This window comes from Photinus pyralis, unplaced genomic scaffold (genome assembly GCF_008802855.1).
Source record: "Photinus pyralis isolate 1611_PpyrPB1 unplaced genomic scaffold, Ppyr1.3 Ppyr1.4_LG9, whole genome shotgun sequence".
NCBI classification, from domain to species: Eukaryota; Metazoa; Arthropoda; class Insecta; order Coleoptera; family Lampyridae; genus Photinus; species Photinus pyralis.
In genome coordinates this window covers 7,186,752-7,211,517 of record NW_022170878.1, presented here as the reverse complement: position 1 = coordinate 7,211,517, position 24,766 = coordinate 7,186,752, and the positions used below count along the sequence as shown (strand labels likewise).

The following is a 24,766-nucleotide window of genomic DNA, read 5'->3' as shown; positions in this document are numbered from 1 at the left end:
ATAACTGTGCCGTCCCAGCAAGGCGAGACGAGGCGACATAGCAGCCAAAACCGAAACGATGTTCCTTATTGTATTATACGACATACAATAGGGGACATAGCTTCGGCTTCGGCGGCTGCGCCGCCTTGCCTCGCCCTATGACCATCCCCCGGAAATAAATGACATTTTAGTTTCCACAATGTTTCCGTCACAATAGGGCAGGCGAAGAGGCGTAGCCTCCGAAACCGAAGCTATATGTTTCTTATTGTATTAAAAGAAATACAATACGGATTATAGCTTCGGCTTCGGCGCCTGCGCCGCCTCATCTCGGCAATGACGTTTTATAGTTTGAATAACTGTGCCGTCCCAGCAAGGCGAGACGAGGCGACATAGCAGCCAAAACCGAAACGATGTTCCTTATTGTATTATACGACATACAATAGGGGACATAGCTTCGGCTTCGGCGGCTGCGCCGCCTTGCCTCGCCCTATCACCATCCCCCGGAAATAAATGACATTTTAGTTTCCACAATGTTTCCGTCACAATAGGGCAGGCGAAGAGGCGTAGCCTCCGAAACCGAAGCTATATGTTTCTTATTGTATTAAAAGAAATACAATACGGATTATAGCTTCGGCTTCGGCGCCTGCGCCGCCTCATCTCGGCAATGACGTTTTATAGTTTGAATAACTGTGCCGTCCCAGCAAGGCGAGACGAGGCGACATAGCAGCCAAAACCGAAACGATGTTCCTTATTGTATTATACGACATACAATAGGGGACATAGCTTCGGCTTCGGCGGCTGCGCCGCCTTGCCTCGCCCTATGACCATCCCCCGGAAATAAATGACATTTTAGTTTCCACAATGTTTCCGTCACAATAGGGCAGGCGAAGAGGCGTAGCCTCCGAAACCGAAGCTATATGTTTCTTATTGTATTAAAAGAAATACAATACGGATTATAGCTTCGGCTTCGGCGCCTGCGCCGCCTCATCTCGGCAATGACGTTTTATAGTTTGAATAACTGTGCCGTCCCAGCAAGGCGAGACGAGGCGACATAGCAGCCAAAACCGAAACGATGTTCCTTATTGTATTATACGACATACAATAGGGGACATAGCTTCGGCTTCGGCGGCTGCGCCGCCTTGCCTCGCCCTATCACCATCCCCCGGAAATAAATGACATTTTAGTTTCCACAATGTTTCCGTCACAATAGGGCAGGCGAAGAGGCGTAGCCTCCGAAACCGAAGCTATATGTTTCTTATTGTATTAAAAGAAATACAATACGGATTATAGCTTCGGCGCCTGCGCCGCCTCACCTCGGCAATGACGTTTTATAGTTTCAATAACTTTGCCGTCCCAACAAGGCGAGACGAGGCGACATAGCAGCTAAAACAGAAACTATGTCCCTTATTGTATTAAAAGAAATACCCCCGTATATCGTTTGTGATAATAATGATTGTAGGGATAGAGTCGTTGAATTTTCCCTTACTTGGAATACCCCCCAGACCCCTCGGTGTACAAATCTCTATACAACGAAGGATAATGTTGTACGAAAGCAATGTATCACTTTAAAAGCGACCCAGTTTTCTACTTTCCTTGGAGGGAGCATTTTTCAAGGAAGGGCGATACTATTAAAGAACTTAACACCGATTCTATTCCTTGAATTGTATGAAGTATTGGTCGGTTTTCTTTAAGGGTTTGCAGCGGAAGTTGATTTGAAATGGCGCAAATAATTTGTACTTAAAAATTAAATGCGTAATTTGCCTTCTTATCTTTGCCTGTTGGGAGTCTGGGCAAGTTCTTCGAAGGTGCCGATTTCCTGATACTTTCCAGCTCCGAATTAAATGGTCGCTCCATCGCTTATTTCAAAATCAGGTTCTATGCATGACGTGGCAGTACAATTTGGAAAATTGCAAAACAGACCTCTGTATTTTTAGCTGGGGCAAGTAGTCACCGTATTTTATGTTTCAGGGCCATTTTTTGCCCAAGACCTGTGCCTTAACAGTTTTACGAACGTAATCGAAGGATACGATTCCGGCGCATAAATTTTGTGTAAATACCTATCAGTTTTGGCAAGACGCCAGGCGCCCCGCGACTACACGAAATCGCTTAAAATTCGCCAAACTCAACTTCCGAAACCCCACCATCGCGCCGAATTGCGCCACGCGAAACCCCCGGAACGTTTGTCACCGAATTAATTAGTTAAAACGAGATATCGGGACTAATTGAGTTTAAATTAAGAAAATTAAACGCAGCTGACAAGAATAACTACAATGATCTACAACTGAAGTGGGCAGTTAGCTTTCAACGATTGGCGCGAGTTTAACATTCGGGAGCAATTTTTCCCCCTCGTCCCGTATTTATAGTCATGATTAATAAGAGTGTTTCGAGTTAGAAGTGCAATAATTATTCGTCCCGGTGCGTTTCGCCCTCCCCCACCAAAAAAAAAACACACCCTCGACGCTATTTTTGGGAGCGCGCACGTCAAATGTCAAACGATTCCTTGAGGTTACTCTGAATGCGTAAGTCAAAATTTGCCCCAAAAACTGAGTGGTAGGTATTTTTTCGGGTATTTTTGGCGTGCAACCAAATGCATTTGATATTTAAGCGATTGCCCCACTCTTTATATAGATCAATTTTCCGGGGCACTATTTTAAATGATGTCAATCACGTTGTGTCTAAAACGCTTTCGCTTTGTTTCCAGAAGAAATGGCCGCTAAGGGTGGAGCCGCTGATGAGGAGGTAGGTGTTTTTCTGTTTTTTGCTTCAAGTTTGCAAAGGTTAGGGCCAAACGCTTGTGCAACTCTTTAACACGTGAAAAATTAACTGGGTATACGTTTTTGCAGTGAATTGGCACCTGCACACACAACATTCCAAATTTCTTGATTCACGGACGAACATGAACAGCTAACACCCCCCACCACCACTATGCATTTCACTCTAAGACAACCTGTAGGTTTACACCTGTTTTGTCTCTAACTCTCTCCTAATCGCTTCTTCTTAAGAGTAAAGGTGAGGTTCTGGTCGCTTGGCAGTCGTATACGGCGAGCGCTCCCGATGAGCTGACCGTCGTCGAAGGCGAAACGGTCGAGCTCATCGACACGGATGATCCGGCGAGGTCTGCGAAGTAAGTGGCTCTGGTGGTGGTTTTGCTTGGTGATGACCTGCTTCCGTTGCAGACGACTGAAGTTGGATCCAGCCTTGGATGTTGCTTCGGGAAAACTGCTGGATAGCACCGCGGCCAAGCACAAACTGTCGGTGAAGCCGCAGCGGAAACATTTCAGCTCCAGATACTCACCGACCAGGAGTCAGCTGAACGCCAGGTGTGCCACTTCCGGTTCGGCTGCCTAGTTAACCGCTGACTTGCAGGTGGTTGGTGCGCCAGACCAAAGGCGAGAAGAAGGAGGGCCGAGTGCCCTGCCACATTCTGCAGAGCATCGATGAGCCGGTACCGGGAACCGGCCTACCTGGCGACGCCGCTTTCAGGCGGCAGGCGGTCGTCAAGGAGCTTGTCGAGACCGAGCAGGAGTTCGTCAAGGACCTGGACTACGTGGTCCAACAGTACCTGATACGAAGCGAGAACGCGAAGATTCCAAAGATCATTCGCGACAATTTGCAGCTGGTTTTCGGGGGTCTCGTCGAAATCGCCGACTTCCATCGAACGTAACTTCTTCGCTCGCTTGGTTTCCAATTCAACCCCCTCTTTTGCAGGGTGTTAATGGAGGGCGTAAAGTACTACGCCAACGAGCCTAATCTGTTAGGGAAGGCCTTCTTACGCTTAGAGCGCGACTTTGACAAGCACGTGAATTACTACGCCGACGAGCCTCTGGCGCAATCCTTCTTGGACAGCTGCGACATTGCCAGGGACCATTTCGACGTGAGTATGAGTTTGGCGAATGCGACAGACGGCCTTCGCGCTTATTTCAATCGGGCGCCCGAGCGTAGGGGTTCGCTCAGGGGTGCGATCGGGGACCGCTGCTGTTGAATGAAAATTTTATGCGCGCGAGGTAAAACGTGAGACTGATATCCGAGTCGACTCCTCCTAAACGCTAAGTATAGCCGGGGACGGCGAGCGTCGCGGCGCTAACGTCCAGTTATTACGCGTCCGCTAACTGCACCTAACCTTCCGCCGTTTTGACCTCACGCGAATTTCGCCCCGCAATCAACAGGTAGGCTCGCGCAATTAACGGCCCGTGCCAATTAAAAAAATCGATCCGTCCAGCTTGTGGCCAAAATTTCGTGCGGCTTTGTCAAAAAATGTATATATAGCGTCAATTCACCGCTAAATATACATACGTGCGGAGGCTTTCTGGTTTAATTTTAAAACGGAAACGCATCAAAACTGAATCATATCGCCGAAAAACTCGATCCCATATATCAAGTCGTTCACCCAAATTTCGAATTGCAATCGGAATAATTTTAGATGTTTACAATTTCACCTCTGGCAGCCGCTCCGCTCGAAAACTCGGCCCAAATGTCACCGGCGTAGTGGGGCTAATCGAAAATTGCGCTGTTTTCAGGAGTTGTCACAAGAATTGGACGACGACAAAACCCTCTCCGAACACCTGAAGCTTCCGATACAACGCATCAACGACTACCAGCTGCTGCTGAAGGTGAGTTTTTCTCTGCTAACCTCAAAGCAACCTGTTGAAGAAGGATGACGCGCAATTGACTAATAAAGGCGCAATGGAATGTCATATTACAGAAAGCGCGCCAGTCGAAAACATTTTTTTATTTTTAGAACGCGTCCAAAATAGAAAACGGTGACCCATTTCGATAATCACCCGCTTACCGGCAATGAATAAAATTGCTCGGCGCAATTAAAATATTGCTCGCTAGGGGCGCGTCTTTGGCACCGTTCCTGATTAGATGCAGATAAACAGAACATTGTAAACACGGAACGTTAACTTTCCGCGATACACAAAAATGTTGAGCTATTTCGAGAAGAGCAAACAGAAAAAAGATTAAAAATGTCAATTTATCTGGCAAAATTGCAAATCGACAGGTGACGTGGCACCCGATTTAATTTGGAACTTTGCACATTGCTCGAATTCGAATTTTCCTTCCAGAAGCAATGAGACATGTCAGTCGCCGCTGACGCACACCACCCACCTATCAACCTTCTGAAAGCATCACCTCAGTAAACTCAAAGGGACGTCACCAAACTGACGTAATGGCCCACAGTCTGACGGTCGAAAGTACTTGAGTTGTACCGACATATCGCATAGTGTGTAGGCCGTTTTACTCTCAAGCTTCAAACGAGCAATTCGTTTTTTTTAAAACAAACATTCCTCTTTTGATGTTTTTGACTGGTTTCAGAGGCCTTTCTCACGTTTAACGGGCCTTTAAAATACAAGTTAGTAGGATGTATAATTTTCTAAAGGATTTTAACAAACTCAAGAGCCTGGAGGTTTCCATCACGCTGCCTTGGATACCTGTTCAGAGACATAAAAGGTCTTTAACGTTCTCTAAGTGTGTTTAATATTCGTCAACAAACTTTAATGGTCCCGCCCAAATGGTACATTTTTTGAAATAGAACCCCCTGTATTTGAATGCATTTTTGAATTCTACGTGTAATTGTACGTCTTTTTTTATTATATGGTTAATACCCGAAACGCTAGTAGTTTTAAAGATAATTCGATTTTTAAGAAAACTTGGGCAATTGCAAGCGTCAGTATATTGTCAAAATTATTACTTAAATTTTGATTCCAGGTTTTATAACTTTTATCCTTGGTTAAGTAAAAGTCAAATAAATACATCTACTTTGAAACATTAAAAAAATAGCTTACAGCTCTAGATCCAAAGTTACAAAACTTCATATTAAAAAATCTCACTTTTTTTTAAATGGAACACCCTGTATATTTTTCTGTCATCATTCAGCTCCTCCAAAAACCTTCAACAATTGATAATAATGTCCTATTCCTATCTCTGATAGTTTTCGAAATATCTTGGTTTTCCTGTTTTTTATATTCTAATTTACAACGGGGTCAAAATAATTCAACAACGTGTATGTTCAGCATGAAATGATCTCAAACTTACATTATTTTAATTTCTCTACCATGCAAGAAAGTCAGTCGGAACCATTCTCAAAAAAATTTAAAAAAATTAGTGAATCGTTACACTTTAAGACCATATAGATTCTAAGGAAGAAGAAGAGACTTACTAATAATATATTATTACTGTGTTGAGTACTTATAATACTACTTGCAGCAAAAGTTTTAGTCTAGAGAATGCACTCCTTTTTTTTCTATGACTTTTCAGAAATGGCCGAAAGCGTGTTAATGTCAATTTTCTTCGATGAATATCTGAAAAGGGACTGACAAGTGAAAATTTTGCAAAATGCTCTATACAGTCATTAGAATATCTCACAAAAAAATTATAACTGAGACTCAACTACATTCAGAGTAATAGTAAAATTATGGATTCTACAGGCCACATTCTATAAGAAAATTTTTTTCCGGGTCGATCTGACAATTTTTTTTCGGGGCTCAAAAAAAGGCAGTGTATAACCTTCCTTTTTTTACCAAAAATCACTACACCAAAATTTCTTGAGAAAACACTTTTTCTTATTAATTTTGAGGCGTAGAATCCAAAACAATTCGTACTTTTTCGATTAGACTTCTCAATCAAAAGTTATAGACTAGAAACCAATTTCGAAAAAAAAATTCAAAGGGCTGTAACTTTTGAACTAGTAGCCCAATCTTGGAACTGTTTGAAATTATGGATTTACAGGCACACTTTCTTGGAATATTATGGATTCTACAGGCCAATATTTTTGTTCCGGGTCGATCTGAGACAATTTTTTTTTCGGGGCTCAAAAAAAGGCAGTGTATAACCTTCCTTTTTTACCAAAAATCGACTACACCAAAATTTCTCGGGAAAACACTTTTTCTTATTAATTTGGGTGCGTAGAATCCAAAACAATTCGTACTTTTTCGATCAGACTTCTCAATCAAAAGTTATAGACTAGAAACCAATTTCGAAAAAAAATTCAAAGGGCTGTAACTTTTGAACTAGTAGCCCAATCTTGGAACTGTTTGAAATTATGGATTCTACAGGCCACATTCTATAAGAAAATTTTTTTCCGGGTCGATCTGAGACAATTTTTTTTCGGGGCTCAAAAAAAGGCAGTGTATAACCTTCCTTTTTTACCAAAAATCGACTACACCAAAATTTCTCGGGAAAACACTTTTTCTTATTAATTTTGGTGCGTAGAATCCAAAACAATTCGTACTTTTTCGATCAGACTTCTCAATCAAAAGTTATAGACTAGAAACCAATTTCGAAAGAAAATTCAAAGGGCTGTAACTTTTGAACTAGTAGCCCAATCTTGGAACTGTTTGAAATTATGGATTCTACAGGCCACATTCTATAAGAAAATTTTTTTCCGGGTCGATCTGAGACAATTTTTTTTCGGGGACCAAAAAAAGGCAGTGTATAACCTTCCTTTTTTACCAAAAATCACTACACCAAAATTTCTTGAGAAAACACTTTTTCTTATTAATTTTGGGGCGTAGAATCCAAAACAATTCGTACTTTTTCGATCAGACTTCTCAATCGAAAGTTATACACTAGAAACCAATTTCGAAAGAAAATTCAAAGTGCCGTAACTTTTGAACTAGTAGCCCAATCTTGGAACTGTTTGAAATTATGGATTCTACAGGCCACATTCTATAAGAAAATTTTCTTCTGGGTCGATCTGAGACAATTTTTTCCGTTCTCAAAAAAAGGCAGTACTTTTATGTTATTCAAATATTTGAGAACAATTTAGAAATGTTTAGGGAAAGTTTCCATTTAGTCTAAGAGCCAGTGAAAAGCAGACCCAACATATTTCAGTAAACCCTATTTCAGTAAACCCTCAATTTTGTCCAAAGACTCTCTTATACTTACTGTTCATGAGTGGGGGACTAGCTTAGCCAGATCGAGGTAGGTTGAGTGGCCCTCGGGTGAAACAGCTATAAAAATTTCACCATATTCGAAAGTATTTCAGTAAAGCTGCCATTGATATATTTTAAATTATATCATTTCTTTTATTGGAAAATTACGATGGCAGATAGTTATGGCGGTTGTGAAGTCACGGCAGACGCTTCTCAAAATTGAAAAAAAAATTATCAAAGTCCTCGTTTGAGATCGAGGGACTTCAGCGCATTTTTGTGTGGCAGATCAGTATTCTATTAGCCACTTTCGACTCAACCATCAATAACAGATCTTGTCGAAGGCTACTACATTCACTAACCGCTTCCCACTTTCCTCGTGNTCTGTCAGTTTAATCAGCATGTTCTTGAATTTACTATTACCTACTATTATTAAGGATCCTCAGATCTAGCCTCAGATCCTTTATAGTTTTGTATTGTCGTCCGTCCGTCCGTCCGCGCTATAGCACTCCTTTTTAAAGTGGCAGACGTGTTGAAATTTGGTATACGGGTACTTTGGGCATTAAGGACGGACGCTACTGATTTTCAGAAAAGTGGCTCAACAGGAACAAAAATTATTAATTAATTAATTAATTAATTAATTAAATAACATTCAACAATACAAAACTAATGCTTTTTGCTTTTAAAAACATCACATCACATCACCTAAAGCTGTAAAGCCTCCTTGAAATGGAATATTTTTTTCAACAAGGATAGTGGTCTTTTTTTCCCTTATTAAAGAAAGCATGATTAAATTAAATTAGAATGTAATATAAAAAATCCATCGATTAAGTATACATCCGTATAAGGTGGCGGATTATGGCTAATTTTGGCTTCCAGATTTTTAGCAAGAACTGACTTATCAGAAACAGAAGTAATTGGATATGATAACGTTTTAAGAATATCGATTTTGTGGTCCATAGAAATCCCAAGCATACGTCCAAACAAATTTCGTTGTATTTTAATCTTTTCCGCCTAATTTAACTTTTTTTCTTTTTTCTATGAGGCTAGTAAAATTATGGATAGGTGTTTTTTTAATACTTATTTTTCAACCCGACTGCTATCAGCGGAACATTCATCTATAAATTTTTCTCTTTGACCATTGCCAATTTGTTCAACATTGAAAAGAAAATTCTAGCGTAGCAGCTTTTCCAGACGCAATATTAAACAATTTATTTGCAGACAAGTTCGTAATAAATGTATTAAGGTACTGGTCAAAAGTATTAACAAATTTCGCCAGTTGGTCGCAGTTTTTTTTAATATTGGACAACTGTCATTCTGCAGAAATGTCTTGATTTTTTCCGATCCCTAACTCCTCTAAAACATGAGTGATTATTGTGGAGCGAATGTCATGACTCCTTGCCCAACGTTGAGGAGCAGATGTTGAGTCTGTCAAATGAACTATTCCTGTGAGTTTTCTTGCAGAATCTGCATTTATCGTTTGCTCCAAGGTTAAATCAATTGGCTGTCTCGAAATGGTTTATTTTATACCAAAAAATCAGTTTGCAAAATCTTGCTCTAATCCTATCTAATGACGAAGATGATCCTGATGGGACTTACAGTAAATTTAAGTCCCATCAGCATCATCAGGATGTATCGAACAATATATATTTTTTTAAAAGCAAAAAGCATTAGTTTTGTATTACCTATTGAATGTTAAGAAAAAAATTAATAATTTTTGTTCCTGTTGAGCCACTTTCCTGAAAATCAGTAGCGTCCGTCCTTAATGTCCAAAGTACCCGTATACCAAATTTCAACAGGATCTGCCACTTTAAAAAAAGAGTTATAGCACGGACGGACGGACGGACGACAATACAAAACTATAAAGGATCTGAGGCTAGATCTGAGGATGCTTAATAATAGTAGGTAATAGTAAATTCAAGAACATGCTAATTAAACTGACAGAAAAGTAGGTAAGTACTTACTTACTGTACACATGTATACGTATGCTCGAGCGGTACTTTATCTGTCTGCCAGATTGTTATAACCGATGAAAATGTCTGCCGTGATAAATGTAAGCTAGAAATACTGTTAAGAATAACATATTTAAATTTCAGATTTACTGAAATATTTTTTAAATTAATTTTTTTTTCAATTTTGAGAAGCGTCTGCCGTGACTTCACAACCGCCATAACTATCTGCCATCGTGATTTTCCAATAAAAGAAATGATATAATTTAAAATATAACAATGGCAGCTTTACTGAAATACTTTCGAATATGGTGAAATTTTTATAGCTGTTTCACCCGAGCGCCACTCAACCTACCTCGATCTGGCTAAGATAGTCCCCCACTCATGAACAGTAAGTATAAGAGAGTCTTTGGACAAAATTGAGGGTTTACTGAAATATGTTGCGTCTGCTTTTCACTGGCTCTTAGACTAATTGTCACAAAATCAAATATAAAAATCCGATACAACTGTATACCGAACGATCCTGGAGTGAAACTTTTTGACTCGATAGTCTTTTGAAAGTATTCGAATACATTCTAAAGTATTTGAATACTTTTTTTTAAGTATTTGAATACTTTTCAATGTATCTGTATCTAGTATTCGCTTGTGCTGAACGTAAAAGCATTTAGTATTCAAATACTTTTTGAAAGTATTCTGCCCAGCTCTGGTTGTATTACCTATAATGCCTAACGAGTTGGGCGTAAATCCATCACATTCCAAAAACACAAGACTAAGTAATTCTAGTGGAAGCTTAGGCAGCAATGAGTCAAAACATGAACCATTTTCCCCTCGGTTTCATTTTCATTGACAGACACAACAATAAATCAGGCTTTCCTAGTAAACAGTTTTGAAAATTTGGCACATTGTCCTGCCATGTCAAAATTTTCAGTATAAATGACATCATATCCACTAACGATACCTTCCACTCTCGAGGACATCTTCTTCATAGCCGCCCTAGTGGTGCTCGTTTACTCGATCATGTGCCTGTACAATTGCGAATAACAGATGGTGCTGTGGGACATCTACAAATGTCTCGCGTTTTTGTACTTAATGAACGATAGGATCGCGGTGTACTGGGTCACCATTTTCATCGTCTCATGGCTTACGTTTACACTGTGTCCTCTTGAATTATAGGAGCTGGTAAGGTATACCGAGTGCCTGGGAGAGGACTGCGCCAACTTAAAGAAGGCGTTGGAGTTGATGCTTAGCGTCCCCCATCGGGCGGAAGACGACAAATTTATCTCGAGCATCGAAGGCTACAAGGGAAGCATCCACAAGCTTGGACGTCTCATCTTGCACAACTGGTTTACTGTCACATTCGCAAACGCAACCAAGGAACGCTACCTCTTCCTCTTCAAGCCGCGCGTTCTCATCTCGAAAGTCAGGCGTGTCTCAGACGATCGCTCCGTCTTCCAACTCAAGGATATAATCAAAGTAAGCCCCCTTCAGCGCCCAACCCCAATTAACCTCCAATCGGCAGTTGACACAAGTTGACGTCAAGGACCATCCGGACAAAGACACATTCGAGCTCATCGATAAGGTAGGCGGCCACTCGCTGAAATTGAAGGCGCACCAGGAGCACGTCAAGGAACTTTGGCTCAAGGAGATACGCGAATTCACCTGCGATATCGGTAAGTCGTCTAGTTTGAGTTGCGCCTAACCCTCGTCTGCTTAGAGGAACAGTCCGAAGACATCCAGCTAGTTTCGGAACAATCGACTCTGATCACCGAGACTGTGGTCGAGCCCAAACCGTTCATTCCACCTCAAGCGAGCGAGGCCCAACAGCTATTAGCGAACGCGCTCAAGTCCGGCTTAGAGGCAAAAAAAGCGGAAGCGAAGACAACCGAAAAGAACGTCGAGGAGGTCGCCTCAGAAAGCGAAAGTATGAGTCGTAGATACGGCGGGCTCAGTTCCTCCTCGAGGGGTGGAGGTGTGTAAAAAAAAACCAGTAAAATTTGGAATAAATAACCTCAACTAACCGTGTCGTCTCTCTTTTCGCTCACTAACAGTGGCTAAAATCGTTCCTTGCAGGTCTCTTTTGCCTTTTACTCTCTTAGTTTAGCAGACAGTAACTGGTTAATTTCCGTTCGCAGAAGAGTACGATTCTTCGTACAGTCGAAGATCGATAAAGCAGTCGTACGGATCGGACGGCGGGTCGCGGTACGAGTCCCTCTCCAGTAAATACGGCGCCGAGTCGACGAAATACGGCGCCGAGTCGATTTCTACAAAGTACGGCGGCGAGTCGACGTACTCGTCAGCCGGAAAGTACAGCGCCGAGTCGATCGCGAGCAAGTACTCCACGGACGGGCGGCACGGGGATTCCGCCTCGCTCAGCTCGAGTTACTCAAAGCGGACACACTCGATTGACTCGGACGTGGGTAGTGGTCTGATCAGTTCGACTTACAAAGCGCGTCGGACAATTAGCGACGCGGGTAACGGTGACGTAGAGCTCAGTAGTTCGAGTTACTCGCGTAAATATCGCGGCGAGTCGTCCGATCTCGACGACGGCCTAAGCTCGTACAGCCGAAAGTATGGGACCGACGGCGGGGACCTCGACTCCTACAGTTACAGTAAGAAGCGCGTCACCTCGATCGAGAGCGGCGATTTGGGCGGCTCGAAGTACACAAGCAAAAAAACACTCTCCACAACCGAATTGGGCGAGGGGGACGGTTCCAAATACACACGAAAGATACTCACGTCGTACGGCGACGATGACTTCGAAACTCGCGAGTCTCTCCTGAGCAAATACTCGAAAAAGGGGGACGCGGAGGCGTCGTACGAGCGGCGGGATTCTTACAAGCGATCGGTTTCGGGACAGGGCGACGAGGATGACGTACTGTCGAAGTACTCCAAGTACGAAAGGCACCTCTCGCAGAACTCGAAAAAGGCCAACGAGCCGGACGACGAGGAGGAGGCGAGAATTGAGGCGGAAATGAGAAAGAAGTACGCGCCGAGCGCTGCCCAAACAGAATTGGAGACACTTAGCGCTAACGTGCAGACGGGCGGTAAGTTACATGTGCATGAGGGGCGGTTCATCTCACCAGTAGCGATGGGGACACCTCTTCCCATTACTACCCCACCTAAAATTTGTAACGTTCACATTTTTAGAGAGCATCGTTGCGGAACAGAAAAGCTCAAAGGTGGAGACCAAAGTGTCCGAGACCACCCAGAGAGCACAAAGCGAGGTTTCGTCTACGACTTCGTCCAAGTTAGTACAGAAAGAATCGGAGGCGGTGAGCACAAAGACTACGATGAGAGGTGAGTAAGTTAGGCCACCGCTAAAATCAGTTTGATCGAGGCCTACGATATAAGTATATATATTCTATCAGTATTGCGTCCATACATTTACCAATTACGCACATTATTATCGGACGCAATAAAGGCATCGCCTGTATTTCCATGTTCCCGCCATTTTATCATTCAAATACTATCAACGAAGGATGCACCGGTAAAGACATCTCTTGCCGTTTTCGAGATATTAAGAGATAACGAATTTGTAGTGGACGGAATAATAGTTGCAATTCGTACGAAGTTGTATATTTTTAGTTCAGCACTTTGCAGCTAGGGGCGGTAAATTAGTATACGCTTTCAAGTTTACATTTTACAAGGTTGGTATATTATTGCGTCAAACATGTGGCAACACTGTAAGCTATTTATAGACATCATTTCGATAAGATAATCATCTTTTTATATCAATTATTATACTCTCCATTCGGAAACTACATTGTTGCGTCCAGATACGTTTAATTATAATGGAGCTGATCTCTAAAAATATAACAATTCAAAAAATTCTATTCAATAAATTTGTTTAACATAAAAGGTGGTATTTGGTTATCAACAAATTAAATTTCGCTTTTGAATATTTTTGGCCGATAGTTAACAGCTGACCCCCCTTTAATGGCAGTAAATATTCACTTGGCGAGGTTCAATTGAAACGTGAAGTCTCTTATACTATTCCCAGCATTTAAAAACAAATTTTTACTACAAGCGTACACTTTAATTTTTTTGCATTATTCCGTAACCCCGAGCTGATCTCCGAAAATGTAAAAATTCAAAAGATTCTCTTCAATAAAATTGTTTAATTTGTAGATAAGGTAAAAGTAAGTAATTATAGTAATAAATGAATGTTTTTTTATACGTGATCGATTTCGCTTTTATTTAGCATCTTCGAACCTTTATTAATTGACGCTAAGGTCCGAATATGCTAAATAAAAGCGAAATCGATCACCAATTACTTATAAGAAAACATTCATTTATTTATAATTATTTACTTTTACCTTACAAATTCAATACAAGTAATTGCAATAGAGACATACGTCGACAAAAACCAAAATCAAAATTTTATACCGAGTCCCACACCTTTACAAGGAAAAGCAATTGGACTCGTATAATTAAATTAATTCCTGCCGGATCAACGTCCTCTTGAATATGCGATTAGACGAGGAATGACAGAGCATTAACATTGGCAACATTGCAGGACGCAATAATATACGGCGAAATCCATATACGGGTGTGACAATGGCGCATATGAAAGGACGCACGAATGATTCAATATGACTGAAAATTCGTATATCGAAATACTGGGAATTTTTTTAATCAGAGTACGATTCCAAACCAACATTCGCGGCAATAGTTCAAGAATTTCTATTTCGTAGGCCTCGATTTGATACATAGAGGGCGATAAAATAAGGGTTGTTACAATTTCAGAGACCACACTCGTCGAAACTGAAGGTACCACGGCATCAGTCGACGCCAGCGAGGAGGGCGACGCGGTGACGAAGTTCAAACTGAACCGCGAACCGAGCGGCCCAATGATCCCGCCCGACACCAAGCCGATCTACATCAAGATGATCTCCGGATCGACAGTAGAGCGTGAGTAGCCCGAAACAAAAAAAGAGCCTTTGGAGTTGCTTACGTTATCTCCGATTAGCTGGACAAGCCGCAGTGTTTGAAGTCGCTTTACCTGTCGCTCCCGACAATGTTGCTTGGTTAAAAGACAATAAGCTTTTATCTCAGTCGAACCGCGTTCGCATCATCAAAATGGAGAAGGATAAGGTGCATCGCTTAGAAATTGCGGAGGTCGAAGCTAGCGACGCGGGCTTGTACAGCGCGGTTGCCGCGAATCCTTTCGGAAAGACCACGTGCTCTGCGCAGCTTATTGTGCTTCAGTGTTAGTATCTTTTGCTTTTGCGGGTGGGGCCCACTTGCGAGGTGACGTTACTCATCCGTTTTATGATCTAGTGACAGAGCAGGAGAAAGCCGAGCGCGCCGAGACCGAGAAGCCTGTCTTCCTGGTGCAGCTGAAGGACACCGACCTCTTGGAGGACACTTACCTCCGGTTTATGGTCAAAGTCAAAGGAGATCCGCATCCAACCGTCACTTTGTAAGTCTGTGCGAACCACCCTCAGGGGGTAAACGTGAGTTTGCAGCTATAAGGATGACGTGAAGATTAGGGAAAGCAACAAGCGTTGTCACGTGGTGAAGGATGCAGCGGAAAGGGGGTTTTACGAGTTGGTGATACCAGAAGTGAAAGTAGAGGATGGGGGTAATTACAAGTGCATCGCCTCTAACGCGTACGGAGATGCCGTTTCGGAGGCCACGGTTACAGTGACGGACTCGAAGAAGCTTTTCGAGGACCTGCCTCCTGAAGCACTGCACCACCCCGCCGACAAGCCCACGTTCCTCTGGAAGAAAGACGGAAAGCCCTTCACGCCCGAGGAGCGCTTCAAGGTGCTTCTCGACGACGACGAGGACTCGCTCGCGCTGCTTTTCAAGCACGTGCGACCCGACGACGCGGGTCTCTACACTTGCGTCGCCCAAACCTCGAGCGGCCACATCAGTTGCAGCGCCGAACTGACCGTCCACGGTAAACTACCCCAAGCGTGCTTTCCCCCCACTTACACCTCATCCCCCCAATCCAGGTGTGCTCAATCAGCTCGCCCGCGAACCGGAGAAACCACAGCTCGTTATGGAAAAACGCGAGGCGATCGTCCAGGCCGGCGGCTCGGCGATGCTCGAGCTCCAAGTCAAGGGTTACCCAAAACCGAACGTGCTGTGGAAGCACGACGGCGTGCCACTCTCACCCACGGGCAAATACAAGTAAGTTTGACCCCCTCCCCCCTGGAAACCACGCTCTTTTTGCTTACAGGTTCTTGTACGAGGACGAGGAGACCATGACCCTGGTGATCAAAGACGTCCAAAAGGAAGACGCGGGCGTCTACCAGGCGTCGGCGCAAAACGAGCTCGGCAGCGACACCGTCGAGATGACCTTGAACGTGAAGGTGCCGCCGAAGATCAAGACGAAACTCGAGGACGTCTCCGTGGCGGCCGACATCAAGATCGAGATACCTGTGGAGATCGAGGGCCTGCCGAGGCCGTCCGTGCACTTCTACAGGGACGGGCAGGAGATCAAGACGACCGAGCGCGTCAAGATAATCGAGCGGGAGGAGATTTACACGCTCGTGATCGAGAAGGGTAAGATTACCGATTCGGGATCGTACTCGGTCGTCGCGTCGAACGAGATCTCCGAGGTGTCCAAGTTCTGGAACGTGGACGTTCACTGCGAGCCGAGACTGACGAAGAAGATCGGAGGCGATCGCGTCGTTTCGCAGGAGGAGGAGGTGAAGCTCGTTGTGGAGGTCGAGTCGAGGCCGGCGCCCGAGGTTACTTGGTATAAAGATGAGGTCGAAATCAAATCCGATGAGCACTACGTTATTAAAAAGGACGGGGATGAGTACATGTTGAAAATTACGGGAGCCGTGACCACTGATTCGTCGCGCTACAAGTTTAAGGCGAAGAATATCTACGGATCCGTTGAGACTGACTGCAAGGTCGACGTTAAGAGAGCGCCGACTATTACTAAGCGCTTGAAGGATATGACTGTGAACGAGAATGAGAAGGTGGAGCTTGAGGTTACGGTGGACGCGTTCCCCAAGCCGACGTACAAGTGGTTCATGGACGAGGTTGAGATTATGGAGTCGCGAAAGGAGTTTACGCGAATTGAGTCTGATGACGGCTGTAAATTGGTGATAAAGGAGGTCACCAGTAGCCTTTCGGGCCAGTACAAGTGCAAAGTGATCAATGAGCTGGGGGAGACGGAGACGAGCGCCAAGCTCGTCGTTAACTGTGAGTCGGTTTACAACCGGTTTGGTATTAGACACTGGGTTTGCAGGTAAACCGAGGTTCATTCGGCAGCTGCAGGATACTACGGTCGACGAAGGCTCTACGTTACACTTGGAGGTGGAAATTGAGGCGTGCCCCGAACCAAGCGTGAAATGGCTGAGAAATGGGCGCGAGGTCAATGCCGATGCCCGAATTAAGATCACCAGGGACACGCAAAGGCACGAGACGTATAATTTGGCCGTCAACCTAATCAAGTACGAGGAGCAGGGGGAATACGAGGTAGTGGTCACCAATTCGCTAGGAACAGTTAGTAGCAAGAGTTTTGTTACCGTGCAAAGTGAGTACCCTTTTCCCATCGTTTCGTAAGTTGCAAAAACTGTTTTTTGGCTGTCTGTGTATGCAACAGCAACATTTTTTGAGACCAATCTGTTGTTTTCTTTGTCATCACTAAACAATTGCAGAGGTGATGACCACTGATGCCATCGAAGAGACCATGCCGTGCAAAATAGTTGAGGTGACAATTGAAGAGACCAAGAAGCCGGTCGATTCCAAAGGTACAGTAGCAACACCTAATGGATAGGTGCTTGAAATAGCTTTTCCCACACACACACTTTCTTTTACTCAGGTGTACTAAGCGCCAAACACACTGTAGAAATAGTCAAAAACCAAGTTGATAGCCCAGAGCCCATAGTGGAAGAGCCCATTTCGCCGGATATCGCACAACAAGCGCGCGTGACCAAGAAAGAAAAGCCGGAAGTCGTTAGCCAAGGAAAATTGGACCACATCGTCGAGGAACCGCCGGGTCCCGGCAAATCCGTACAGGTTGATACCATCCAAATATCCGAAGTATTGACCACGCCTGTTGAGGAGGTTCCTGCTTCTGAACCAACGCTGCTCAAATCCGACGCGAAACTGACGGAGTCGAAACAGCCCGCTTGGTTCGAAATTGAAGAAAATGAAGAAAAGCCTAGTGAAGAGAAACCTCTGAAGAAACCAGTCCAAAAGCAGGAAGCAACACTGGTGGAGGATGCTAATGAGCCGCATCAGGTGAAAGAGACCGCATATGAAAGGCAAACCAGTCAAAAGGGGGTTAAAACTTTGGTTGAAGAAGAAGCAACAGTGGTCGAAAATGAAAACCAAGCACAAAAAGTCCAAGAGGCTGCGTTTGAGAGGCAAATCAGCCAAAAGGGGGCCAAGGAGGAAGCAGCAGTGGTCGAAAATGTAAACCAAGCGCAGAAAGTGAAGGAGGCGCCGTTAGAAAGGCAATCCAGTCAGAAAGGGGGTAAAAAATTAGTTGAAGAAGAAGCAGAAGTGATCGAAAATGCAAACCAAGCGCAGAAAGTGAAGGAGACCGCATTCGAGAGGCAAGGCAGCCAAAAGGGAGTCAAGGAATTGACCGAGCCAGAGAACAGTGAGCTGGAAAGCTTGCTTACCAAAGCACAAAGGCAAAGAAGCCTGGTGGAGGACATCGGCAAAGAAAGTGAGAAGATTAGCGAAGGTATTTTTCACAGGTGTCAGCACAATACACTCCGTTAACACGAACATAACCTCTCGTAGCTGTGTTTAGTAAGACGCTTAGTTAGCAGCAACCCCACGCAGAATGTAACTAACACGTGTTTCGCTTCACTAACCCTCAACCGACCTTCGGTAAGTACCCACCTGATACTCCGCCCACTTAGTAATCCACCCCACTTAAACGCCATGTTTGCAGCTACTCCCACCATGCTCGGTTCCACGTTCGGCGACAAAACCCAGTACGAATCCCTGGACGTCTGTTACTCAATGGAGGCGATGGGAAATCCGAGGCCATCAGCCGTGTGGACCTTGGACGGAAAAATACTCAAGCCCGACTCCCACTTCAAGATCACGAACGTCGGTAACGAGTACAAGCTCGAGATCAAGAAGTTAGACATCAAAGACGCGGGGGTTTACGAGTGCACGGTCAGCAATCCCATGGGAGCGGTCAAACAGCAGGCCACCCTCACGCTCTTACGTAAGTTGGTCGCTCGCGTGACCCCGATACTAAAAAAAATGTTTAGCCGAAGGCGAGCTCAGGCGGCCCAAGGTCGTGGAGCCGCTCCACGACCAGACCACGGTCAAACGAAGCCCATCGAAGCTCTCGGCGGTCGTGACCGGCGACCCGGTCCCCGAAATAACCTGGTGCGTCAACGGCACGGAAATAACCCCAAAGCAGTACGAGACCTTTAACATCGTTCTCGACAGCGAAGATCGAGAGATTGAAAACGGTCTCAAGGAGTGCACCTACTCGATGACGATACCGAAGAGTGAGTACGACCCGGCTTTTCCGCGATAACGAGTCCATTGCAGGCGAACCGGAGAACGAGGGCACCTACACCAGCAAGGCGAAAAACAAGTGGGGCGAGTGCGAGTGCAGCGCCCAGCTGACGATCGTCTTCCGGCCGGAGATCGACGGTCCGCAAGACGTCGCCATCGTGCCGGGTAACGCGGCCGAGTTCACCGTTAAGGTCCGCGCGAATCCCGCGCCGACGGTCACGTGGCATAAGGACGGCAACGTCGTGGAGCCGGGTCACGGGCTGGAGATCGTCGAGGACGCCGAAAACGAGACTTACAAACTCGTGATACCCAACGTGCGAATGGGCGACGAAGGAAGGTATCAAGTGCGCGCAAAGAACAACGTGGGCGAAAGAATCGCCGAAGCGAAGCTACGGACCATAAGTAAGTACCCCCCCTCCTTGTAACCAGTCAAACACTCAACTCTACACTACATTTTATATTTACAGAAGAAGCTGAGCCTTTGAGTAAGTGACAAAGCAATTAGTACTTGCCTACCAGCTTTTTGATGCTCAGTAGACTTTGACGCTCTGTATATAGCCGTGTGTCTCTTTCTCTATCTCTCTTTCTCTATTTTAACTATACTCATGCCAGGTTATTAATCGAGCGAAATTCTAGCCGAAAAGCCCTACTTCATTACCTCGATTACCGACGCGCAGGTCGACGATTACGGTGAGATCACTCTGATGGTGCGCGCCGATGGCCTGCCGAAACCCGAAATAAAGTGGTTCTTCAACGGGGTTCCGCTTCAGGAGGACGATCGCCATCGGATCGAGACCAAGGCGGACACGCAGGTCACCAGTAGCCTAACGATCACCGGTTACCACAAGGAGGATTCCGGTCAGTACAAGGCGATGGCGGTCAACTGCGCGGGCGAGGCGGAGACGACGGCCGCGATAACGCTAACGCAAACGGCGCCGGCTTTCGGCAAGCACTTCGATCGCAATGAGGGCGTCGACGAGGGAGAACCGATGGAGCTGAAGGCGAAGATCTTGGGAAGTCCTCGACCTGCGGTAAGCCGATCCCCTATCATCTGACGTTGATTAGCCAATGCCTGTTCTCCTGATACACATTTTTTATTAAAACCGCTCATACCAGAATCACAGAAGCACAAAACATCTCCAGAACCATACGCAGGGCGATAATATTTTTAACGATTATGATATCAGGGTCACATAAACTCAAGGGTATAAAAACTCACTGACAAGAACTTCTTCGCACAAACACTTAAGTAGTATGTTTTTTCTGCTTAAAGTCACAGAAACGCAACAATTATGCTCTCCTGATACCAATTCAAAGTTATAGAAACACAATGATGACACCTTCGTAAGTATTACGTTTTTCTCATACAACCTTCTTAAAAACGGTATCAGGATAAGAAAAGCAAGAGGTTGACAGAATCTTAAGTAGTAGATTATCCGATGCAAGTTTAAAAATGGCATCAAGCTTAATAGAGTTGACACTTGAAATATGCTTTCCTGATAAAAATGATTCTATCGGGATCGTAGAAACACCTCAAATATTATGCGCACCTGATGCCAATTTATATTATGTAATCTGGTATGCGGATCACAGAACTAAAAACGAGGTGACAATTTCTAAATCAGTAGGATATCTTGATACAAATAATTCTAAAATTGTTGTATCAGGATCACAGGTACTTCTTACTTATGAAGATTTACTGAAAAAGTTTTTCAAATTGTCGTGTCTCTAAAACGTAAAAGTTATGCTCTCCTGATATTAGTTCTTCACAAAGTTAGTATCAGAATTACTGAAAGACAAATGCAATATTAGATTCTTCTGAAGTTTGTCATATTAGGATCAGAAACACAAGAGGTTAACACCTTCTTACGAAATGCGTCCTTCCGATTTAATCTTATATTTTCCTGATACAAACTTTTGTTTACAATTGGTTGTTTCTGGATACTTTTGAACCATTATGTCATATTATGTTCTCCTGATACACATTTTTTTTTATTAAAACTGCTCATACCAGAATCACAGAAACACAAAACACCTCCTTATACTGTAGATTACAGAACCATAGGCAGGGCGATAATTTTTTTAGCGATTATGGTATCCTCTTAAAGATTGTTGTATCAGGCTCACATAAACTCAACTGTATAAAAACTCACTGACAAGAACTTCTTCGCACAAACACTTAAGTAGTATGTTTTTTCTCCTTAAAGTCACAGAAACGCGACAAGTATGCTCTCCTGATACCAATTCAAAGTTATAGAAACACAATGATGACACCTTCTTAAGTGTTACGTTTTTCTCATACAACCTTCTTAAAAACTGTATCAGGATAAGAAAAGCAAGAGGTTGACACCATCTTAAGTAGTAGATTATCGGATACAAATTTTAAAATGGCATCAAGCTTATAGAAAGTCAATACTGAAATATTACGCTTTCTTGATACAAACTCTTCAAAATTGTAGCATTCGCAATATAGAAAGAGAAGAAGGCGACCCCTTTGTCTTACTGATTGAAACTCCTGCACTCCTGTTAAAAATGATTCTATCAGGATCACAGAAACACCTTCTTAGGTATTATGCTCATATGATACCAACTGATATTATGTAATCTTGTATGCAGACCACAGAACTAAAAACGTGGGGATAATTTCTTAAGCACTATGATATCCTGATATAAGTAGTTCTAAAATAGTTATGTCAGGATCACAGGTACTTCCTAGCTATGAAGATTTACTGAAAAAGTTTTTTTAATTGTCGTGTCAGGATTATATCTTCTGATAAAATGTCTCTAAAAAGTAAAACTTATGCTCTCCTGATACTAGTTCTTCACAAAGTTAGTATCAGAATTACAGAAACACAAATGCAATATTACGTTCTTCTGAAGTTTGTCACATTAGGATCAGAAACACAAGAGGTTAACACCTTCTTACGAAATGCGTCCTTCCGATTTAATCTTATATTTTCCTGATACAAACTTTTGTTTACAATTGGTTGTTTCTGGATACATTTGAACCCTTATGACATATTAGGTTCTCCTGATACATATTTTTTTAGTAAAACTGCTCATACCAGAATCACAGAAACAGAAAACACCTCCTTAAGCTGTAGATTACAGAACCATAGTCAGGGCGATAATTTTTTTAGCGATTATGGTATCCTCTTAAAGATTGTTGTATCAGGCTCACATAAACTCAAGGGCATAAAAACTCACTGACAAGAACTTCTTCGCACAAACACTTAAGTAGTATGTTTTTTCTGTTTAAAGTCAACGAAACGCGACAATTATGCTCTCCTGATACCAATTCAAAGTTATAGAAACACAATGATGACACCTTCTTGAGTGTTATATTGTTTTTCTCATACAACCTTCTTAAAAATTGTATCAGGATAAGAAAAGCAAGAGGTTAACACCATGTTAAGTAGTAGATTATCGGATGCAAATTTAAAAATGGAATCAAGCTTAATATAGTTGACACTTGAAATTTGATTTCCTGATACATTGCTAAAAATGATTCTATCAGGATCATAGAAACACCTTCTCAAATATTATGCTCACCTGATGCCAATTTATATTATGTAATCTGGTATCAAGGTTGTTTTATTAGAAACCTTGATCTGGTATGCGGATCACAGAACTAAAAAGGAGGTGACAATTTCTTAATCAGTATGATATCCTGATACAAATAATTCTAAAATTGTTGTATCAGGATCACAGGTACTTCTTACTTATGAAGATTTACTGAAAAAGTTTTTCAAATTGTCGTGTCAGGGTCATATCTTCTGATAAAATGTCTCTAAAACGTAAAAGTTATGCTCTCCTGATATTAATTCTTCACAAAGTTAGTATCAGAATTACAGAAAGACAAATGCAATATTACATTCTTCTGAAGTTTGCCATATTAGGATCAGAAACACAATAGGTTAACACCTTCTTACGAAATGCGTCCTTCCGATTTAATCTTATATTTTTCTGATACAAACTTTTGTTTACAATTGGTTGTTTCTGGATACCGTTGAACCATTATGTCATATTATGTTCTCCTGACACACATTTTTTATTAAAACTGCTCATACCAGAATCACAAAACACCTCCTTATGCTGTAGATTACAGAACCATAGGCAGGGCGATAATTTTTTTAGCGATTATGGTATCCTCTTAAAGATTGTTGTATCAGGCTCACATAAACTCAACTGTATAAAAACTCACTGACAAGAACTTCTTCGCACAAACACTTAAGTAGTATGTTTTTTCTCCTTAAAGTCACAGAAACGCGACAAGTATGCTCTCCTGATACCAATTCAAAGTTATAGAAACACAATGATGACACCTTCTTAAGTGTTATGTTTTTCTCATACAACCTATTATGTAATCTGGTATGCGGATCACAGAACTAAAAACGAGGTGACAATTTCTTAATCAGTATGATATCCTGATACAAATAATTCCAAAATTGTTGTATCAGGATCACAGGCACGTCTTAGTGATGAAGATTTACTGAAAAAGTTTTTTAAATTCTCGTGTCTTCTGATAAAATGTCTCTAAAAGGTAAAAGTTATGCTCTCCTGATACTAGTTTTTCACAAAGTTAGTATCAGAATTACAGAAACACAAATGCAATATTACGTTCTTCTGAAGTTTGTGGTATTAGGATCAGAAACACAAGAGGTTAACACCTTCTTACGAAATGTGTCCTTCCGATTTAATCTTATATGTTCCTGATACAAACTTTTGTTTACACTTGGTCGTTTCTGGATCCTTTTGAACCATTATGCTTATTATTATTTTCTTTCCTAAAAATTCCATCAGGACGAAAGGGCGGTAGTGTCATATTATGTTCTCCTGATACAAACTTCCCCAAAATCAGAATCTCAAACCGTAAGGAGGTGATAGTTTCTGGTCAAAAGTTAAAAATTAAAATTGTATCAGGATTACAGTATCCCAAGAGGATGACACTTAGGCTCCTGTTCTCCTAATACAATTTTTAGCGCATTTTTAAGAATGGTATTGTTTGCGTTTTGTCCGTCCGTCCGTCCGGACCCACTTTTACCGTTTTGAACTACTTCTAGGGGAATAGTCCCAGACTTCTGGAATTTTTTGTAGTAGGTAGCCTATACCTTGAAGATGTGCCAGACGGCCATAAAATTTCGCTGTCTAAAAGGGAGCCCCCCCCCCCCACGAGTTATTTCCTGAGATGCTGTTTTTGAAAGTAAATCGTGCATAACTTTTACATACGACAACCAATTGGTCTCAGATTTTGCTAAGTTAAACTTGAGCTTTAGGAAATGGGGGGGGGGGGGGGAAACACATTTGAAACACATTTTATCTCTCATTATATTCTAATTAAAGGTCTCAACGAAAGGAACCGTTTTCTACCAACTACTGCCCTTCTTTCTGTCCTCTTATCAAAGTACGGGTGGGGGGGGGGGGGGTGGAACTACTTTTATCCTTCATGGTACTCTAATGAAAGGTCTCAACGAAAGGAATTAATTTCTACCAACCATAGCCCTCCTCCTC

General features: G+C 42.8%; 1 protein-coding gene across 11 annotated transcripts in view; it reads left to right on the top strand.

Annotated features, from left to right (window-relative positions):
• Positions 1-2,257: 2,257 nt before the first annotated feature.
• The window catches only part of LOC116180647 (obscurin), a 39,871-nt gene continuing 17,362 nt past the window's right edge, over positions 2,258-24,766 (top strand). Inside the window, exons 1-27 of one of the 11 annotated variants that reach the window (XM_031500740.1) lie at positions 2,258-2,529; positions 2,681-2,718; positions 2,823-2,928; positions 2,982-3,103; positions 3,156-3,299; positions 3,346-3,639; positions 3,688-3,853; positions 4,497-4,589; positions 10,973-11,272; positions 11,319-11,469; positions 11,514-11,768; positions 11,932-12,843; positions 12,947-13,096; positions 14,546-14,710; positions 14,769-15,008; positions 15,080-15,221; positions 15,268-15,704; positions 15,760-15,937; positions 15,987-16,963; positions 17,010-17,297; positions 17,422-17,514; positions 17,586-18,458; positions 18,672-18,953; positions 19,000-19,245; positions 19,289-19,657; positions 19,723-19,740; positions 19,892-20,286. In XM_031500740.1, coding sequence (XP_031356600.1) covers positions 2,905-2,928; positions 2,982-3,103; positions 3,156-3,299; positions 3,346-3,639; positions 3,688-3,853; positions 4,497-4,589; positions 10,973-11,272; positions 11,319-11,469; positions 11,514-11,768; positions 11,932-12,843; positions 12,947-13,096; positions 14,546-14,710; positions 14,769-15,008; positions 15,080-15,221; positions 15,268-15,704; positions 15,760-15,937; positions 15,987-16,963; positions 17,010-17,297; positions 17,422-17,514; positions 17,586-18,458; positions 18,672-18,953; positions 19,000-19,245; positions 19,289-19,657; positions 19,723-19,740; positions 19,892-20,286 — 7,314 coding nt within the window. In that variant the 5' untranslated portion in view covers positions 2,258-2,529; positions 2,681-2,718; positions 2,823-2,904. Of the gene's footprint in view, positions 2,530-2,680; positions 2,719-2,822; positions 2,929-2,981; positions 3,104-3,155; positions 3,300-3,345; positions 3,640-3,687; positions 3,854-3,999; positions 4,146-4,496; positions 4,590-10,972; positions 11,273-11,318; positions 11,470-11,513; positions 11,769-11,931; positions 12,844-12,946; positions 13,097-14,545; positions 14,711-14,768; positions 15,009-15,079; positions 15,222-15,267; positions 15,705-15,759; positions 15,938-15,986; positions 16,964-17,009; positions 17,298-17,421; positions 17,515-17,585; positions 18,459-18,671; positions 18,954-18,999; positions 19,246-19,288; positions 19,658-19,722; positions 19,741-19,891; positions 20,287-24,766 lie in introns of those variants that run through there. The other 10 variants (XM_031500737.1, XM_031500739.1, XM_031500738.1 and 7 more) reach the window with 10 other exon arrangements.